Here is a 16,134-nt window from a genome sequence, read left to right as displayed (position 1 = left end):
TGAACATCGGTCCCACATTTTCTCCCCCTTCTCTCACATTCAGTCAGACTGAATGTTGAACTTAGAAGACGGTCGAGTAAAAAGAGACTGTGTGCCTGAGATTTAACTACTAGTAGTTGTTTTTAATGTGTGTGTGAGCTGGGGAAAAAAAGGAGAAAGTAAAAGACTTGCAGTAAATCATCAGGGTAATTGTGAGCATGGAGGGCTTTTAGCGCTCGCCACTTAGCAACACGGCTGATGTGCAGTTTGACACATTTAACTTCCTGCCAGGGAGACATAGCCAGGAACATGATGTAAAATGCAAGTTAAAGCTGTGGATATGCCTGTGAGCAATGCACAGCTCTAGTTAATTTTAGATGATTGCAGAAATTTGAACAGGGAGGAAAGCATCAGCTAAGAGTTGAGGAAATGGCTTTTAATGAACTTAAAGAAAGAAAGATGAGAGAATGTATTATCCATATACTGCAGAGTGGGCCTTCTATTAAAGGCAGATAGAGGCTGGTCTAGAATGCATGATCTGAACAAACTGTGCTACTCTTTAGATCATCTGACATGCTGTGGACGTGGCTACATGCTCAGTCTACTTCTTATTTTCTTTTTCTCAGTAGTTTTCCTTGTTGAATGTGAAACGAAGCATTTCCAGATATCATTTAGTCCTTCAGGTTCATATACAGTACTTTTGTTTCTAAGAACCATCTTCAACACCAGCAGAGATTTTCTAAGGAGTATCTCATTACAACATCAGTTTCTTGGGGAAAATTAACAGCAAGTAGGAAGTGAGTGCAGGGTCTGTACTTGATTCATGCTGGTACAGTAAAAAGCTTCCTTATTTCCTGCTAATAGCATCTAAGGTACTGAATAGGGAGGATTTCAATCAGTTTGCACTAAATTTGCATGTCACTAAATTTAACAGGGTAAAACACAACAATCTATCCATCTGTCCATTTATCCTTCCATTTTCTTCCATTTACCCAAAGTCATGTCATTAAGGTAAGCAAAGCCCAGACATCTCTGTCCCCAGTTTGGGGGATGCAAAGATATTTTCACAGAAGAGACAAGTACCAAGTAGATAAAGGGCTAATATCATCCATACCTATACCTTTTAATTAGGCTGTCAAAAGTAATGCACTAATGCAACTAGATGGAATTACCATTTTTTTAATGCATTAACGCATAACAGTTATTACTTATGCCATATTTAAAAACTGAATTTACCATTATCTCAGTGAGAGAAGCTGATTTTTCACAGCAGTGAACATAATCCAGCAAAAGCCAATTTATTTCAGTTTTTATTGCAATAAAATGTATATGTGGAATGAGAAATGTGTATGTAATAATATGACAATATTTACAGTGCACTGTGTAAGTGATAAAGTAAAAGAAAAAAAAATAATTCAAGTATTTATTAAATATCAATGACATTAGTCATATTTTTATAACAATAATAGTAATATTAATGACAATTAACCATGCCAATATCAATGACAGTAGAGACTAATACTACTACTACTACTACTACTATTAATAATAATAATAATAATAATAATAATAATATGGTTAAAACATGCTTATCTTCTAAGTTAGTGTAGAGCATTAAAAAAAGGCGTGGCGAGTAACGCAGGTAAAACTCTGGGGAGTCACTTCCTGCTGGGCACCAAGCGGTCAGGATCGGTCCTCAGTCCCTCCCAGGACCCCCCACATCCCGTCATGCTTACCCTGTTCTCTGTGTCTGTGCTTTTTTTCCCCTGGACTTACATTTAGAGGATGGTTGCAGCACTATTACACCATGAACCACCCGTCTCACATTATGGTCACGCTCCTCACCAGTTGGTGGTGTGTGTGCTCCTTGTTTGCTTCTCGTTTACCTGTTGAGGTGAGTCATGTGACCATACAATGTCAGAACACAGGAGGGGAGCTACCTGTGATGGAGGGAAACTTTAGACAGCAGGCCGCTTCTTTGATGAAATGCAGCAGCACATCCTGCATGGAGAGGAACAGGAAGTAAAGCATCCATGTAATGACGTTAGTACTGATCGATACCGGTGTTGCTTCATCCATTGCTCTGCTTTTCAAAGAAAAACTGTCTCTGACGAAATGGTTTGCAGCTTAAACCAGCAGATCTGACTTCCTTCTCCTCAACTTCATTCTCACCAGTTTTGCTCGGAGAAGCCAGGCACTGGCACAATCAGATGCTGCGCCTCAACTTGCTCTACCTAGGTGACATGGCTGTACATGCTCACGTCCTGTTTTAGTCTTATGTGCTCAAAGGGCCCAGAAACACAATGCTGGTGAGAGTAAATTAAGTTTAAGTTCATGGTAATAATGCATCCTTTCTAACCTGCGCTGTCTCCGTCATGTTGTGACAGGTGACATTTTCACCGCTAGGAAAATAGAGGGCAGCCTTGTTTTTCTGGCTCAGAATGATGAGAGAGAGAAAAAAGATGATGAATAATACATTTGTACCATCATTCCTCTCCTCCTGCTCCACCCCCCTTTCTTCCTGTGTCGTCTGGAGTTGTCCCTGTGAGGCAGTCGGGTTCTGGATTGTCAGGTAAAGTCGATGGCAACGTGACAGGATGACGGCGGTCTCTCGGTGACACGTCAAGCAGCTCTTTTGTTAAATGGGTTTGACATTATAAATAAGAATTGTTTACATGCAAACAAGTACCCGCGGTCTCCTTAAGTGAAATACTGAAGGCAGCTTGTCGGAGCATCTGCTGTCAGACGTCTGCGTTTCCTTCTTTTCAAGCAGCCAAACATATATTTTAAATGACTGATTTCCATAAAAGACATAATTTGATCATATTTTCAATTTAACTTAGATAAAAACACATGGAAATAAACAGATTTCCTCTCATGTTTATAACATTTACCTTCATCAACACCCTTTTATTACACCTAAGTGGCACAATATGCTTACATTAATAGTAAATGCACTTTTCTGCATTTAGATATTGCTCCTCTCCTCCTGCCAACATCCTCTTTCCCATCCCCGTCCGATTTCCAATTAAGATCCAGACCAAGATATGGAAGATCTTAAAGGGAGTGCATTATATGGGGTTGGGTCCTAGCGTGCTCCAGACATGCCAGGGTTGGGGGAGTGGATGGGAATTAAATGGCCCTGACCCAGGAGAACCCTCACTTCAGTGAGCTGCTGCACATCTAGATCCAACCTTATTTTCCAAGTTATGATGAATCCTGAACCCATGAAGAAGAGGTGGTGGTGTCATTTATTAGAATAGTTAGTGAAATGAAAACTGAAGGCGCGTAAACGTGTGTGTGCATGTGTGATGAATTAATGTAGATGATCATTAACGGAGTAGAGGGGTGTTGTGGGCAGAGCTTTGTGGTTTTACAACTATTTAGTTACATTTTTTTATATCTTGATGTACTGCAGATAATAAAAAAGATGCATGATTAACTAGATAATCTCACATCTATCTGCTTCTCCGTTCCTCCTAATGACCTGTAGCTCACTCAGTCCAGATGCAGATGCCGACGCTTCTTTCCAGAGGGAGGGCTTCGGCCGGCAGAGTATATCCGAAAAGCGGACCAAGCAGTATGAAAGTGCTGCGCAGCTGGAGATCATCAAGACTCGCAAGTCCAAGAGCATGGATCTGGGTAAATAATACGCAATGCCCACAACACACACTTCCAGTAAGCTGCATCCAGGGAGATGAATGAAGAACAATACAACAAAAATATGTTTTATCAAATCCATGTCGGCATTGACGCGTGTTTCACAGCCATGTTGGCACACATGCATATTTACCTGCAACCTTTGCTGTACCAGGTGAGCTACACTCTGCCCCTACCTGAGCATTTAGCTACAACAAAATCAGATGGTTTTCTTCTCATCTATCTGGTCTTTTTGTTTTTGAAATGCAACATTTTTCTTGTGGTTTAGTGAGTCCTTGTCGTGCCGGTAGAATCGTGGCATGGCAGCTTTATGTGCACTTGTGCATGTCGAGGTGTCCAACACACCTGGTTCAAATAAGTCCATCGCTGTGCAGAACTTGATAGACTGTTGGATTAATTTGATTTGAATCATGTGTCTTGGAGCAGCGAAACATCTAAAACGTGGGCCAGGATTCCCCTGTAAACAACTTCTGCCTCTCTTCGTAGTGAAACTTAACTCTCCTCCTGGCCTATTTAAAATCCTTGTCAGCTTTGTGTGTTATTCCTACTAATTACCAAATCAATTAATTGTGCACATCCTAGACCAGATCTTTAGATCATAAATGAAGTTTATTACATTTTTGAAGAATGTGGCTTTCAAGCTAATTGATTAAATCATGATAAAATACTAAAGACTAAAGCACAACATCCTCTTTGATGGAGAGAAGGCCGTTCAGACCAGCACAATAGCTCATGCCAAACTAGACTGACTGCATCGTGGGAGGAAGATGATTTTAGTTGTGAACCTGTCTCACTGAGGCTGCAGCATGCACCTTCTGCTCCGGGTCACTGGGTAATCAGAACAGATGAAATCCTCTGAGCTAAATCTTTGACTGGCCCACCAACAGATGTAGGAATGGGATGCTGCATCTACCAGCCATCAAGATCAAACCCTTTCTGCAAAGTGAAGCTAGACCACACAGATTTGAAATTTTTTATTCAAATAAATTATAGCAGGCCAGTGGATGGGTCTCACTTAATTGTTTGAGTATAAAAATGGTTTTCCATGATGTTCTTTGCAACAATATAATTGGTTCTGTCAACAGGAAGAGCCGAGAATGGACAGGATGCTGAGATAACGACATGATGGAGTTCTCATCAGCCTAAATGCACATTTTATCAATGACTTAAATCACAAAAGCTTTTTAATTGTTCCAAAGTGTAGTCAGCATTTATTTGTGAATTTGATTAGTTCTAGAAAGCTGTAAAATAAGCGAGTTAATCTGCTCTAAAGCTGCGCTTGTCTCCTCGTATAACCAGTATTATTGATCTTCAGTCACGGTTTTATTTCTGAGTTTATGTCCATTTCTGTTTGGGTGTGTCATAAGAAGTAATTTAAGCCTGCAGTCTCATCCCTTGTGTTCCTGTTGTTATACCACACAAGATGTTGTAGGCTTCCCATGTAGAATTTATAAGAAAATAAAAAAGCATATTTACTTTCTCCATTACCTGAGGTCATCTGGACTCAGTATACAGAGTTATCTGGTTCTGCTGTAGTACATCATGACCTGGTTTTAGAGTCCCTCAATTTAAACTTCTCAGGCTAAAGAACTTCATTTAGTTTTTAATAGAGCTTATGATGTATTTTGTAAAGCGCCTTGGGTAAAATTTTACCATATCATGGACTGGGACAACCACACATCATCAGATCAGAGACAAACAAACACAGAACATGGATCAAGTAGGCCATGGAATCAGAAAGTGGGCCAAAGACACCACCAACCAGGTTGAGGAAGTCTTCATACTCTCACACACCTGAGATTCTCCTCCAGAGACCATGGAGCGGCAGGGGGCGTGGCCAACCTGGCGGATCTGTCAGGTCTGTCAGGTTGGTCACGCCCAGGAATAGCAGCTGACACGTCACAGTGGTCAGATGAAGCTGCTGACGAAGACAATCGAGACATACCTAGATAAAACAAGCATCTTCCACCGTAAACTTTGTCTGAGTGAAGAAACTGTGAAAATACTAAGAAAAGAAGACAAAAATGAACCTTTTTGAGCTATAAAGTTAAAAACTTAGTCAAATATTCTCTGCTTTCCAGTAAAGCTGCTGACAGAAGAAGCTCACCAGTCCTATTCCCTGCAGACTCCCATTTATTTTGACACCAGGTGTTTTTCCTTATTTTAATCTCGTCCCAGGTGTTCGTAAATCATGGACCTCACTTTGAGCCCCATCACTGTTAAAAGATGCTAAACTGGTTAGACACCCTGCAGGTCAATCCCATTTAAATGGCACAGCTAGCTTTTGTGAGAGAAGGAAAAGGAAGGTAGAGATGTGAGGCGCCACAGCAAGCAGTAGAACATTACACATCCCAGACATTTTGCCTTGTCGATCTCAAGTTGGATAAGTTGGTTTCTACCAACATCTTTGCATCTGACCTTTTATCTTCTCCTCTTGCTTGCTGGCCAACTCGTTGTGATTGTTGATGCTGTTTAACAGAAGCCGATGAGGTTAACTGCAGCTCATGAAGCACTGCAGGAGAGCAACCATGCTGATTCTGGCTCAAGTTTCCTCATTGTCCATTTTTTAAACCTTTCTTAAAACCCACTTATTCTTTGGCTTTCAGCCCAGCATGAGACTTTGTTTCTGTTTTAGTGTGCCGTGGTTTGTTTTATTTATTGGTTTTATTATTTCTTTATTTAATTGTTAATATTTTTTGTGTTGCTTTGTCCGTCATGAACAGGACTTTGTTTAAACTGTTATTGTTTTAAAGGGCTTTATAAATAAAGCTGAGCTGACTCTCAATACACTCATAATTACTACAGTCAGCCATTATGATTCAGAAATGGGTCAATAACATGTTAGAAAAGCAGTTCTATGCTATGGCACGGTTAGACGCACATAGCGGAAAGCGCTGATGTTATTTCAGTGCGATCAAATGAGGGTTTCCATATTGCCGAGAGGGAAGAAAACATTGAAATTTCTGAATTTGTTGCTCATTGTACAGTGTAAGAAAAAACTCCTGTTTCTCCTGAAGGTATGGATGGTTTACAGGGGGGTGGGGGGCATTTTCTGCAGACAGGTTGTTTATTGTCAGTTGGGTTCTTCAGTTCTGCAATTGATCATCATCAGGTTGTTCTTAAACTTTGAATGGTGCACATCAGAATGCATTCTATCCATTCACACAAAATAAAGTGTGTTCCCATGGCGGGGTGTGCTAGCAGTTATACCTGCCAAGTTAAGCTGCTGAAAGATGTAGGAGCACTCAGGGTGTGGAACAGCTGAAGGAGATTTTATGGAAGACCTGCTGCTTTTCTGCTGGGAGAGTTTTTTCTGCCTGACTAGACGGGGTTAAGACTGGTCTGCAGAAATGCTTCGGTAAGTGGAATGCATGTGAATGCATGCTAGCATTCACACATATAATGCCTTAAGATGAGCCTTCTGATTGGTGTTAGTGACCTTTCAAGAGGAATACTGGAGCTATACATTTTCTGAGCCTTGTTCACAGTTCTCCCTGAAGAATGATAAACTGAAAGAAAAACAATATTACTGGAGTTCATCAATGCACATGCAGCAAATTGTCAACCATCCTTAATTTAGATATTAACCATACGTTTAGGTGATAGACACATGCTTTGTGGTATGTTCTGCATGCAGAGAACAACCTGTTTCAAGCTAATGATCCACATCTGGCGGAGACTAAATGGCACACCTGACCCAGGGACACCTCACTTCCATTGGGACACCTCTCTGTGGCCTTCCTCTGACCACCTTTGAGGCTATTTTTAACATAATTACCCTTTTACCGCCCTACTTAAAGCCCTGGCTCTTTGAATAAATTATGTGTAATGGAGCTCCTGTCTGTAAAAAAAAATCTTTACATGCAAGGATCTGAGAGGACTGGATGGATGGAAGCCTAGTTTTAGGTGCTCTAATTATACTACAGGCTTCTGTCTGTAATAACACTCCTGATTTATTCATGGACTTTTCCATAACTGTGGGTCATCTTCACTGCCATCTGTATAAGAAGCCACCACATTGGCCAGTTTAGTTGATAACTGTGATGATATTCAAGGTGCGCTTTCCGTTTGTTTACTTTAATTGTCTTTCTTTTCTTTATTTTATTTTGATGATTTTCATTTCTCCTCCAGACGTGTGGGGAGTGGCAAACTCGTGTCTGTATGCAAAAGGGTAAAAATGTATTTTTTTCCCTCTTGAATAAGAGGGTGATGAGGAGCAGAGCACCAAGGCTTCTGTTGTGTGATAGGAATCATATAATAGACTGGCATACAGAGAGCTGTCCGTCAAACTCTCCCAGGAGAGTCGGAGCTGCCTCTGCTGAAAACAAAGAGAGGTTTGAGGCAGCAAACTCCCTCTCTTTGCTTCACTCACCGATTCTCTTTGTCTCTACACCCCTCTCAGTCATTCACCGTGCTGACTAGAAACAATGATGACTGGGATTGTGGGGCAGAATACCAAGTAAGAGGATAATTCCCTGAATCCGAGTACAGCAGATGTCATTTGTGTTTTCCCTTGAACTGCTGTGTCCCGTGGAATTTTAACTTGCAATCCCATTGTTGCAGCCATGCTCCCTCGCTGCTGTGTGCATGCTCCCGGCATTCTTCATGCTTAAGCTAAAAAATAAAAAAGTTTACATGCTTCTTTTTGGTTAAGTTCATTGGGTTTTATCCTTAACATTTAAAACACTCCACTCTTATTAATCAAATTAAATTAAAATGACTTTGTTTATTCCATAAGTACGAAAGCCGAAAGTGGTCATGCTCACGTTTTTCAGTTTTAATTTTCCTTGTTAAGGGATGTTTCCAAATGCAGGGTCCTGAGGGGGCTGGAGAATATTCCAGCTGCTCCTGGTCCATCACAGAACCAACACAGAAAGACAAACTCACACTCACCCCTAGCAAGAATTTCCGAATAGCCTAACATGCATGTCTTTGGACTGTGGAAGAAAGCCGGGAGAAAACTCCCAGAAACCTACTGGTTTATATATATACGAGAATTATATATTTTTGTATACATTTATTTTATTGAGTGTGCGTATGGGTACTGGGGGCAGTGCTGGTTTCCAGTCTAACTGCTGCAGGAATAAAGGACCAGTGATAGCGCTCCTTCCCGCTTTGGCGGCAGCAGTCTGTCGCTATCTGAACTAATGTAGCTAACATAAGCCTCGTTTCCACCAACAGGTGCGGGTCGGGGTGGTTACGGTGCAGATATGGTCTGTAAACTGTAATCTCATTGCGTTTCCACAGCCATTCGTAGTCTTACCTGAGAGGCGGAGTATCAGCCGGATAGCGATAGAAGCCTCAGCTATGTAACAGCATGACGCCATCGCAGCGCAGCACCTTCCTTCAAGTAGAACCAAAACACAACTCAGAAACAGGAGGATGATGGCATCATCCAACAGTTTGTGTTTGTTCGTAACGCCGTTTTAAACCGAGATTTAATCAACAGAGAAAAACCTGTTGCTCTAAACAAGGAGCCGTTCCTGCTTTTTTGATGCCAGGTTGCACAGGAAGTGCTTTTTTCCTCAACCAATCAACAAGTTGCATTGTGTCAAACTCCACCTTTTCAGGTTGGGTTGGTCAGATTAGTACCGCAACGAAAGGGTAACAAAAAGGTAGGACCGGTCGGGTCGGATATTAGGAAACCCTTTTTTCGTTGTTCATTTGGCTTAGGAACAAGAAAGAACTCTTATAATACAAATATATATTTTATTTCTAATTTATGTAAAATAAAATGTTTTACATTCTTTTATAATTATGATAAACTTTTAGTAATATATGTTTTATATTTTAAAATGGTCTCATGTCTTTAAATCTGATTGTACACTTGTACCCTGTTTAAAGTGAATGTTTGCCTCAGACTCTCCTCTCTTTTCCTTTATAGGATAGAATTACAGTTTACATGAATCTATTATTTATTTATTTTTTGTACTTGTTTTCTCTAAGCCATATAAATCTGTTCCTGCTCTCCTGGCACTGATATTTGCCACAGTAAACAAAAATGGCCCACCACTTCCAGCAAGCTAAGTAGCAGAATGAATCTTCTTCTCCTGCAGCCAGAAAGCTGTTGACCTCGTAGACATTTGTAGTTCACAGTAAAGTTTCATTTTACTGTCAGATGCAGCCCGGAGGCACACATATCAGCTCTTCTTGCTAAATTGAATTCAGCATTACGAGACTGGTGTTCTTTTATATCGAACTGCACTTTCTGGATGGAGAATAAGGTTCTCTTGAGGCAGAGAGCAGTTATTTACATCACCAAACAGCAAGGTGTAGCAATATTAAATACAGCATTAGGAAGCACTGCAAGTGGATGTCTCTGTGGAATATGTTTGGACTATGAGGCAGCTGGTTAATCATAACTGAGCTCTGATTACAGGATCCAGAAGAGAAGGATATAAAGGTCTAAGCTAACAAACAATTTAAGCAGCCACTGGTAAAATCTATAGCAGAGAATTTCTTTTCTTTTTAAAATTTTACCCTGATCTGCCGCCTTCTCTCTCATCCTGTTTTGAGCAGATGTGAGTGGATTATGAGGGGGCACCTTTTCCATATAACAAATAGTTTTCCTTCAGTTTCGGGGGGGGGGGTGTTTTCTTAGCCTAAATAAGCACTATGATCACCGGCAGCAGTGGGATATGCCTCATTTAGAGCACTTTAAACATGACGTGGATCCTGTTCATTTTAATGAAAGTGTGTGTTTTCCTGCCTGTTGGGGGGCACAGAAAGTGTTTGCATGTGTGTGCTGAAGATAAAGCCTTCCAGGAAAGGTTGTAGAAGACATTTATTTACTCCACCTGAAGCCACGGAGGGAATGGCGGCACACTTCTGCTGCATGTGGAAGGTATATGTGGTCTTCAGGGGATTGTAAATAAACAGTGTCTCTCTGTAGAAACTCCATCCTTCACTGTACGAGGGTCTTTGTCTGCTAAAGTAATTAAATCAACAGTTTAGCCATTATTACTGAGGTTCCTCTGCAGATGTCTATGTCTTTCACACATTTTTAGAAATGAATCTTGTTCAGTTAGTCGCTGCATGCTGACTCAGAGCCCAATAGAGAGGACAGAAAATCAACCAGGATGCTTGTTTACCAGTTGGCGGATAAGGGAAGAGTTCCAGGTTGCTGATGAAATACCAATACCAAGTCTCGCTTCACTTCTATAACCTAAACAAACCCCAGCCAAGCACTACAAACCCAATTAGAGCTGTCTGGCACCTGGTTCAGGAGATTGTTGAGTTTGTTTCTTATCAACTTATATATCAGCGCTACAACAGGAATATGAATTTATTACGTTATTATTAAATGACCTCCTGTACCAATCTGTGTTGCAGCAGAGGTGAAGAAGCCTCTGACTGAGCACACTCACTGTGTTGTTTAGCAAATGTAAAGCAAACTTTATTGATTACTTACACCAAAAAGTAATGCATTACTGTTAAAAGTAACTTTTAAGTTACTTTTGTAAAAGAATATTTTTAAAAATTCTCCCATTAATATCCTTGTAACTTAATTACAGTGTTGTACGAAATATAAAAGAAACTCAAGCACTGAGTAATATTTCAACACCCATCTATTTAAGTCAGGTTTTATTCCCAGTATAAACCAGTCTGTAGCAGCTGAAGCTTTTAATCCCAGTATAAACCAGTCTGTAGCAGCTGAAGCTTTTAATTCCAGTATAAACCAGTCTGTAGCAGCTGAAGCTTTTAATCCCAGTATAAACCAGTCTGTAGCAGCTGAAGCTTTTAATTCCAGTATAAACCAGTCTGTTGCTGCTGGAGCTTTGAATCCCAGTATAAACCAGTCTGTAGCAGCTGAAGCTTTTAATCCCAGTATAAACCAGTCTGTAGCAGCTGAAGCTTTTAATTCCAGTATAAACCAGTCTGTAGCAGCTGAAGCTTTTAATCCCAGTATAAACCAGTCTGTAGCAGCTGAAGCTTTTAATTCCAGTATAAACCAGTCTGTAGAAGCTGGAACTTTTAATCCCAGTATAAACCAGTCTGTAGCAGCTAAAGCTTTTAATCCCAGTATAAACCAGTCTGTAGCAGCTGAAGCTTTTAATCCCAGTATAAACCAGTCTGTAGAAGCTGAAGCTTTTAATCCCAGTATAAACCAGTCTGTAGCAGCTGAAGCTTTTAATCCCAGTATAAACCAGTCTGTAGAAGCTGAAGCTTTTAATCCCAGTATAAACCAGTCTGTAGAAGCTGAAGCTTTTAATCCCAGTATAAACCAGTCTGTAGAAGCTGAAGCTTTTAATCCCAGTATAAACCAGTCTGTAGAAGCTGAAGCTTTTAATCCCAGTATAAACCAGTCTGTTGCTGCTGGAGCTTTGAATCCCAGTAAGCATGCAGACATGATGTTTCTATAATGTTTCCAGTTATTTCTGGATTTACCAGATAGAGTCTCTGAATAAAACTACATTTAGTGGCTGGATTGTAAACCTCCTGGACGGGATAGAAATGCCTGGAAAACTTCTGTAGATCATCTAAAGGGTAAAATATCCATCACTGTTCACCCCACAGAGCTACACACTACCTATGGAAATGGATAACGGTTCATTATTTGATTTGTCATTTTGGTTTAGGCAATGAAAAACAGGAAAAACTTTTTTCTCTGATTTTCCTCCTGATTTAAAAGGAAAAAAAAAAAAACTATCTTAAAATACACAAACCGAGTATCATATTGGTGCAGTTATTGAAGGATCTCAGCTTCCTGTAGAAGTGGAGTCTGCTCTGTCCTTCCTCGTTGAAAGGCCCGTTGTTACATTCCCAGTCTGGTCTGTTCAGGTCCAGAAAATGAAGTTCTCCCAGGATAGAAGTAGTTTTTGTGTCCTCCTAAAATCCACAATCTGTTTTGTTTTCTTCATGTTCAAGTTGAGGAGACTGTTCCCTCATCATGCCACAAAATTTTCAGGTCAGCTTCACTAATATACCCCACACCTGCAGAGACATATCTGCACACATCTGCGTATCTCTGCAGATGAAAGGACTCAGAGTTGTGCTGATTGAAGAGAAACAGCAGGAGTTTCTTACCTTCTCAGGCCCAAACCTTGCAGCCTCAAACTAAAAACTCCCATTTCCTAACTTTCTCTTTACTGAGAATGTCTCAGAGAATCAAACTAAAATGGCATGAACGAACCATTTATCCCAGCATTTTTGCTGGGATAAATGCTGCGGTCCTACATTGTCCCACCATCTCAGTAAAGATTTAATGCTCTGACCTCGTAGCACATGTCATGACCTCCAGGTGAAGAAGTGATAGCCTGGCTACCGGATGGAGTCAGAATCACATGTCATTGATGTTTCCTTCGTCCCGTAGGTTCTGCAGAGCAAGATGTCAGACCGTCTCCGGGTCTGAAAAAGTCCAGCTCACTCGAAAGCCTCCAGAAAGCCATCGCTGAGGCAACGCAGAACAACGAGATCACAGTCCAGAGGGTGCACTCGCACATTGCCAGAGGCCGCGGGTGCAACGAGAGCTTCCGAGCAGCGATCGACAAGTCGTATGAGAAATCTTTCCTCACATCGAGAGACGAGAACAGCACAGAGACATGTGAGTGTCAAACAATGAGCTCATGATGCTTCATGATAGTTTTCCACCGCACGATACAAACATGGCCTCTTCTAATGAAAAATGTAAGTTCAGTCTCTGTTACATAGAGCAGCTTAATAAAGAAAACATAGTTCACCACCAACTTATCTGAGATATGATTACGCATGTGTTAGGGCTGGGCAATATATCGAGATTTTCAAATATATCGAGACTTTATCAGACACAATATAGAAGGAGGGAATACCGGTTATATCGAGATAGCTTGTTTTGAATTAAAAGCATCTCGTTTTTTGCATTTTGTACAGCTTTATTTTTGTTATGGTCATTGAAATGTTTTTTTTTTTTTTGTTTTAGTAGCATTTAATTTAATATAAAGGTACTTTAATTTAAGTCAGCTGTTTTAGTGCACATGTGCTGCTGATCTTTAATAAATGTATATTTAGCACTGAAGACTGTAAATTAGAACTGTCTCTTTGGTTACTTGACAATATATATATATATATATATATATATATATCGAGATATATATCGTATATCGTGATTCAGGTAAAAAAAAATATTGAGAGATAAGATTTGGTTCATATCGCCCAGCCCTAGCATGTGTGGTCTAGTGTGTATGTTCATTCGCATTCATATTCAGGGACTGTGTTGAGCGGTATTGCTAAAGACTGTGGCAGCAGGTTTTCCCAGGAGCCTGCATATGTTTAAAGTGCATCAGCATGTTTGTCAGTGGACTATACTTGACAAAAATACCACAGACATTTTACACAAATGTGTGTGATTCCATTTATTGAAATATATGTAAGCTCTAAACATTCTGGAACAATTTCAGAAAAATGTTCCTTAGACTTTGTTGATCCACCATCTACGGCATAGAATATCATCAAAAGATTCAGAGAGAATCAGGAGGAATCTCTGTATGCTTGGGACAAGGCTGGATGTGGGTGATCTTCTGCATTAAAAGCAGACATGAATCTCCACTTGAAACCACTGCATGGACTCAGAAAGACTTCCAGAAATCACTGTCTGTGAATACAGTTCACCCTGAAATCCACAAATACAGGTTAAAGCTCCATCATGCAAAGAAGAAGCCAGATATGAAGCCATATTGAATAAAATAAGTGTTGGCGAGATTTGGAAATCACAGAACTCTGATTTTAGTTCCATTTTACACAGACTCCCAACTTCATAAGAATTGGAGTTGTATTAAATTTGACGCTTGGGAAGGGAGGCAACTTCTAGAACAAAAAATTAAATAAAGAAAAAGAGACAATTTAACATCAGACATGAAAGAGGTAAGGCCATCTCGGATGACTTGATGAAACTCCAAAGGAACAGCTTGGCAATCTCAAATGACAGCAGAGGCCTTGATGAAAGTGCCAAGAGACTCAAAGATAATTTCCAGAGACAGATCATTTTTCTCTCCTCTGAGATTCTACTATTAAACTTTCCTGCTTTAATAATCAAAGACATTTAACCCGGCCTGTCAGTGAAGGTTATGACACACAAGGAAAATGTCCAGTCTTTTTCCAACGCATTAACACAGGAAATTCTGGCACTGCAGAGACGATTTGCTTTTTCCTTCTTATTTCTTCAAACGATGCAACACAAAGTAGCACAAGGGAAAGTGCATTTCACCCAGCGGGATATCTGGTGGGGACACATTTTCTTTACGTGATGCCACGTTCTTATTTTATGTAAATAAAAGTCTGGGCGCAGTAGAAGGCAGGGGCTTATCTGTCAACTTTGACTATTAACCTCAGTGACGAGCACAGGCTGGCTGCTTTTATCTAAATTGAAAAACAGAGTTATTTGAATATCATGGGGAGAATGCAATATACTGCGGCAGGGGAAATCGCTTGCTTTCCCCATTTTTCTTTGCCCAGATAAGACTGTATTTAGTAGCTTGCCGACAGAGCTTATGAGAACAAAGCATTTCAGGCAAATAATTCCCTTTTTTTCAAATGTCCCCCAGCTCTTTTAATGGAATCCTTTAATGGCAAAAGGAAATTTATATCAAGTGATTACTCTTGTGGCGTTGCAGCGTTATTACCTGTCAGAAAATGTAAGAAGGCTGAAACCAGTTCATGTTTGTTGTCATCAAACAAATAGTGATAGATATATTCACTCAAAGAGAAGATAGCAGCTCTTTCTAATACCTCTCTGCTATGTAGTTTCAAATACAAAACCAAGTCCAAAAAGTTGGGATGCTGTGTAAAATGAATGAATGAATGAATGAAAGATACTTTATTAATCCCAAAGGGAAATTCAATATTGTAGTAGTAGTAAATGTAAAGAAAAACAAAAAGCAATGATTTCCAAATCTCATCAGGTCCTATTTTATTCCCAGTAGAAGATCAACGACATCTCAGAGGATGAAACTGAGACATTTTGCCATCTGATGAAAAAATATGAGCGTATAGTGAATCTGATGGCAGCAGGAGCAACAAATCATCTGATATGTTTTTATGTTCTTCTAAGTTGATGAGATTTGCAAATAATTAAAATCTGGCTTTATTTCCATTTTAAACAACGTCCCAGCTGTTTTTGAAATGAGGGTTGGAGCAGCAGGGAACATAATTGCTGATGTCCTGATGTGTTTCCTTTCTGACTGGCCTGCCTGCTAACTTGTTATCACCTCTTTGTGACACTGCAAGAAGCTGTTCATAGACAGATGCAGTCACATGTACAGGAATGTGCACACGCTCATAGATACACACATCTAACCAGACTTGGCTGCTGTCCTGTGGGAGGCTCTGGATTACCATGTTTAGTGTGTTATCTGCAGCTCAGCATCATGAAGCAGCAGCAACATTAGCACTACTGTTAATCTCATCCATTTACATACCAGATACAGCTCACAGCTGCTTTTCACTGTCATTGTTCTTAAGTGGATGATAAGCGTGCAGCACACTAAGTGATAAAACTGATACCCATCCAGAACTTGTTGT

General features: G+C 40.2%; 1 protein-coding gene across 2 annotated transcripts in view; it reads left to right on the top strand.

Annotated features, from left to right (window-relative positions):
• The window catches only part of LOC121629118 (partitioning defective 3 homolog), a 432,758-nt gene that overhangs the window by 290,123 nt on the left and 126,501 nt on the right, over nucleotides 1-16,134 (top strand). For both annotated transcript variants that reach the window (XM_041968670.1, XM_041968671.1), the window contains 2 exons: nucleotides 3,473-3,621; nucleotides 12,953-13,183. In XM_041968670.1, the coding sequence (XP_041824604.1) occupies nucleotides 3,473-3,621; nucleotides 12,953-13,183 (380 nt within the window). The remainder of the gene's footprint in view (nucleotides 1-3,472; nucleotides 3,622-12,952; nucleotides 13,184-16,134) is intronic.

The sequence above is a fragment of the Melanotaenia boesemani genome, chromosome 18 (genome assembly GCF_017639745.1).
Source record: "Melanotaenia boesemani isolate fMelBoe1 chromosome 18, fMelBoe1.pri, whole genome shotgun sequence".
Classification (NCBI taxonomy): Eukaryota; Metazoa; Chordata; class Actinopteri; order Atheriniformes; family Melanotaeniidae; genus Melanotaenia; species Melanotaenia boesemani.
The sequence above is the reverse complement of the archived record's forward strand: the minus strand, read 5'-3'. Positions and strand labels throughout refer to the sequence as shown.